The 5,074-nt window shown below is 38.8% G+C and overlaps 1 protein-coding gene across 1 annotated transcript; it reads left to right on the forward strand.

Moving 5' to 3' along the window:
• Positions 1-2,071: 2,071 nt before the first annotated feature.
• LOC109184330 lies at positions 2,072-4,608 on the forward strand. Its single transcript, XM_019334326.1, has 3 exons — positions 2,072-2,280; positions 4,219-4,360; positions 4,459-4,608. The coding sequence occupies exons 1-3, from the start codon at positions 2,072-2,074 to the stop codon at positions 4,606-4,608; spliced, it is 501 nt and encodes a 166-aa protein (XP_019189871.1).
• The last annotated feature ends 466 nt before the right edge of the window (positions 4,609-5,074 follow it).

Raw genomic sequence — 5,074 nt, forward strand, 5'->3', positions numbered from 1 at the left:
AGATAGGTTTGTATCTTAGTTTTACACACTTTCTCTCTAGATTAGGGTTAGATCTAGCTAGACACTCATTGCCCAACAATTCTTGAAGATTGGATCTCACATTTAAATTGAAGATTTGGTAACATTATCTTTCTTAGCTTTCAATTCCATATTTGTTATCTTCAATTTGTGTTCTCAATCTATCAATGATGATGAGTTGCTAGACTTCTAGAATTTGGATTGGATTTGATTTGTGATTGTGTATTCATACTTTGTATAGATTAAATGACGAGGCATGATGTTTTAGAGGTGTGCATATAGATTCTCTTTCATTGAGAGCTCCAATGAAAGAGGAGTGTGAGAGTGGGGGAGTTGCAAGAGATTACACTCACCTTAGTCTTGCCCTTGCAATTCCCGTCGTACGATCCGATAGGACTTGACCCGAGAGGAAAAGGTAAACCGCCCACCTAGATTTTGCTAGAATGCCTCACCTGACTTAGGACTTGAGAGACTAAGTCCTACGTGACTTATTGTTGGTGCCATAGTTCTCCCTTAGGTTAGTCTTGCCTTGCACCATCTCTTGTCATCCTTGAGACCAATGAATGCATGATCATGAATCCTTTCCTTCCAAATCCCCGTTTTATGTATTTGCTTATTTCATTTACTTCCTTGCGTTCCATGCTTGCATCAATAATGTTGTTATACCATCCCCTTGCACCTAGTTCACTTTTGTTGAGACATTGTGACAATTGATTGTCTTGCATTTTGCTTACTTCAATTTGCCATCCTTGAGTTCGACACTTTGGATTTCACATCTATGAATTCAAAAAATAATAATAATCAAGTACAAAAAAATAATAGATTATATCTAATAATATTTTTTTAAAAAAATTGGGGGCCTTGTGCGGTCGCGCCGGTTCGACATGGCCTAGAATGGCCCTGCGCGGTGCGGTATGATAGGGGCCAGGGTTGGTAATCGACCCTTCCACCTAGCGCATGACTAACAAGGTTAGTTATAACATTAGTAATAGTAATATTAAACTAGATTAGATTTGATTGATTCATAGGCTTCCTATTAAAATGGCTAGCTTAGGATTTGAGCCTAGATCGGGTGTTGAATTTTGGAGCTTAGTTTGAGGTAAGTTTCTATGTCTGTCAAAATTACTTTGCCTTATTAAATATGCTATTTGCCTGGTTTGGATTCTGATGAGCATAGTAGATGCACACAGCTGAACAACTTGAGTTCTCTCATAGCTTTAAGGGCATTTGTGTCCTTTCACCATCAGTTAGTCATAATTGGCTTTCCCAGTAGTTTAGTTTAAAAGCTTTTTTTTTTTCCTCTTTTTTTTTTTCTCTTTTTTTTTCTTTTTTTTTTTTTTTTTTTAACAAAAACACTATGCTGATCTCTGTAAAACTTTGGAGCTTTCAATCCACTAGAATCTCTCTTTCTTCCTTAATGTGATGCTCCATAGCTCGTCATGGTATCAAAGCTTCGCCGGACATACGCAGCAGCCGTGGTGATGAATACAGACGGCGGGGGAATGAAACTCAGGCGGAGCATGTGGGAACTTCTTCGAATGAAACTTTAGCGAATCAGATGCAGCGGATGTAACGTTTATCCGTTATTATTATTATAACATTAGGATAAGTTATGATAATATTCAGTATTTGATATGTGGTGCAACACTAATAACCTAATAACTAGACTACCATTATGCTTAGGAGTCTAGTTAGGGTTTAGGAGACCTAAAGATATACAACCACAATGATGGCCAGTGGTTATATAAGGTCACTAGTCCTCTCACTGCTCACATTACATACCTCATACACCATCTAGAGAGAGCTGCGTAAAGTGAGAGACAAAATACTCGTTATCTCTGCAGCTGCCTGGATCCTTCACCCGTGTTAAGAGCTATGGCTAGAGGTTAGTCAGTCCTATTATCACATATTATATGATGTATGTGATATTTTAGTCTAACAGCGGAACGATGAGTTCAATGATCCGTTGTATCTTCACGTCGCTAAAAATCCTAACCTTAGCCTTGTTTCGCCATCCCTATCTAAGATTAACTACGCATCATGGAGCAGATCCATGAGAATTGCGTTAGAAGTGAAGAACAAGTTCGATTTTGTCGACGGAATTGTTTTATGTCCAGAAGTTGGTGATCCGAAGCTTACATCATGGAAGAGGTGCAATCAGATCGTGTGTTCATGGATGCTGAAATCTATCAACCCTAACATTGCAGAAAGCGTGATGTACCTTGACAATGCATCACATATATGGAGCGTGCAACAAAAGAGGTACTCACTGTCTGATCCTCACAAGATTTCTGAAATCCATAATGAAATTTTTAAGAGTGTTCAAGGAAAATTGACTATTAACGAATATTTCACCAAGAGCAATTGTAACACCCCGTGTTACGGCCTCTAACCCAAACTAATTATTTAATTACTCACCCTTAAAAGAGAATTAAACTCCCTTAATTAATTAGGAAGGGTCCACCATAAATCATGGACCCTTATCCCTAAAACAACCTTTAGTCTTATGAGGAATAGAATTAGTAAGTCCCTACCATTCAGACCCTAATTTGGACTCTTAGAGATATATATAAGGACATAGGAGGCACCTAGAATTCACACCACAATAGATTCCACCTCACAAGAATTCCCAAGAATTCCCCTATCACCACACGTAGGAGAAATCAAGAAGAGGAGATCTTAGAGAAAAGAACCTTAGTAGCCAAGGATTCTAATTAAGGCTAAGACGTAACCCATGTCTCAACAAAACCTATTTTCCTTGCTATAATCTTCTTCATTGGCTCCTTTGATATGCAATTCTATGCTTGTGTCTTGATAAGGCTTTTATGATGATTATGATATAATCTTGATGTTTATGAGACGATCTTATGTGTTGATCTTGATAATCTTGATGATTATGAGAGGATCTTGATAATTGTGTGTTGATCTTGATAATCTTGATGTTCTTGATTTTAAAGATAAAGTTATGATCTTGTGCTTTAAATATGATTAGAGCCCTGGGTGAAATCGTGGATTTCGTATTGTGATGTTCTTGGTATATTTGGGTTGGATTTTGCATCTTCGGGTATTGAGTCTTGTTTACGTTTAGAAGTCATGTTAGGATGTATTTAATGTGATTCTTGGTTTTAACCCATTACTTGATTACGTGGTGTTGTCGTTTGGGTTTAAATGTGTTTGGACTTGGTTTTGGGTTCCACGAAAGATGCCGGGACCAATTTATTGCGAAAGAGTTAGTGGGGGGTAAGCGGGGACAGGGGAACCCACCACCTAACGCTGCACCAAATGGGGCCCCGTTTGATGTTTCCCCGTGTTCCGTGGTGTCCCATTGGACCCCGTTTGTCGTGCCTAAGTCTAGTTTGATGTATCGGGTACCGTTCGTAGGATAAAAGAGTCTTGTGTATTGCATGCTAGTTGAATTGGTAACCCGTTGGCCTAGGTGAAAGATGTATGAACCCCTTAGGAATATTCTTAGTATTTGGTTGACCACGCATAAGTTTTATATACACGTTTCCCCCCTCCCTATGTGCTAATGTGGGTTGCATGTGCATGCTATGTGTTATGTGTGCATGATACCCCAATTGGTTGCGATCAATTGGCTATACGGGCAGTTGAATGGGTTCAGAACCATTGGCTGTTAACCAGGCCGGTTGCAATCGGTCAGATATATAAATATATATAGGGTTGCGGTCCACCATTTGGTTGCGATCAAACGTTTTAAATGAGTTGCGGTTCATAATCTGGTTGCGATCTGAAATACACACTATTCGGGCTGCGATCCACCGTTAGGTTGCGATCAAACGTTATAAATGAGCTGCGGTTCATGGTTGGTTGCGATCAACCCCTTCGTGCTGCGGTACGAGGCAGGGTGCTTTGGGGCCGTGTTGCACTGACCCTCATGTATGGGCATGTGATTGGTCCTGCGGCACCACCAAAGTGTGCTTGTGTTTTGAGATAATGATTGAATACTGATATGTTTGATGTGGTATAATCTTGTGACCTTAGGGAGCATGCTAGTATCTTATATGCGTGATTATAACTGATGAATGTGCCTACCCTTACTTGTTGAGTCTATTCTCAGTTTTAAATTAGAGTTTATTTCATAAGTATTCAAAGTTTTAAATTTTAGGGGTGTTACAACAATGCTCTATGGCAACAAATGAATGTTTTAAGATCTTTACTAATGTGTGACTGTATACCTAGATGTTTGTGCACTCTCATGAGTAGAATGCAAAAGCAGAGGGAAGAAGATTACATAATCAGGTTTTTGGAAGGCTTGAATGAAGACTATGAGACTATCAAGTCTGGAATTCTGGATATGGACCCCATTCCAGATATGGAAAAGGTGTTGAATATGGCCCTGAAGCTTGAAAGGAAATTAGGGGATCAATGATGTTAAAATGCAATGAAATTAATCAGTCCAATGCAGTTTTCAAAAATTAGAATCAGGCTGAATCAGAAGAATCTGTTGTGGAAGTCATAGAATCAAACAATAGAAGGAAATTCACTAATAATGGAGGCAAGAATGTGCCTAAATGCACATTTTGTGGCATGCTTGGTCACACAATTGAGAAATTCTACAAGAAGCATTAATACCCTCCGGGATGGGTTGCAGGCTACAAATCCAAAAACAAACATTCCAAGAAATACATCAGTCATCAAATGCTTCTGTGAGCAAAATAAATGACATATGTATGTCTACTGATCAATTCCAAAAGCTGTTATCTCCTTTGCAGAACCAGAGCCATGGAAATCAAGGCTCAAGTAGTGTAGCTGTGACAGTCACCACCCCTGGGATCAGATTAGACTTCAAAAGCTCTGCAGAAGTTCATGATGAAGGTATTTTTAATCATGACATCCTTGTTAATATTGTTCACAATTCACATATAGCATGGATACAAGACTTAGGGGCAACAGACCATATAACTTGTTCATTGGACTATTTTGAAAAATGTTCTGAGGTTCAGGGATTATCTGTTAAATTACCAAATGGTGAAACTGTAAATGTGACACACATAGGGAAAATCAGTCTTGGCAAGGACATATTGTTGATAAATGT

This window comes from Ipomoea nil, unplaced genomic scaffold, assembly GCF_001879475.1.
Source record: "Ipomoea nil cultivar Tokyo-kokei standard unplaced genomic scaffold, Asagao_1.1 scaffold1259, whole genome shotgun sequence".
Taxonomy (NCBI): domain Eukaryota; kingdom Viridiplantae; phylum Streptophyta; class Magnoliopsida; order Solanales; family Convolvulaceae; genus Ipomoea; species Ipomoea nil.

What these genes read in the sequence shown, in the direction of transcription:
- LOC109184330 (XM_019334326.1), top strand. Translation starts at nt 2,072, where the DNA reads ATGAGAATTGCGTTAGAAGTGAAGAACAAGTTCGATTTTGTCGACGGA. An exon ending in TGGAGCGTGCAACAAAAGAG is followed by an intron (nt 2,281 to 4,218) that starts GTACTCACTGTC and finishes CTGTATACCTAG; the next exon opens with ATGTTTGTGCACTCTCATGA. An exon ending in CCATTCCAGATATGGAAAAG is followed by an intron (nt 4,361 to 4,458) that starts GTGTTGAATATG and finishes TTCAAAAATTAG; the next exon opens with AATCAGGCTGAATCAGAAGA.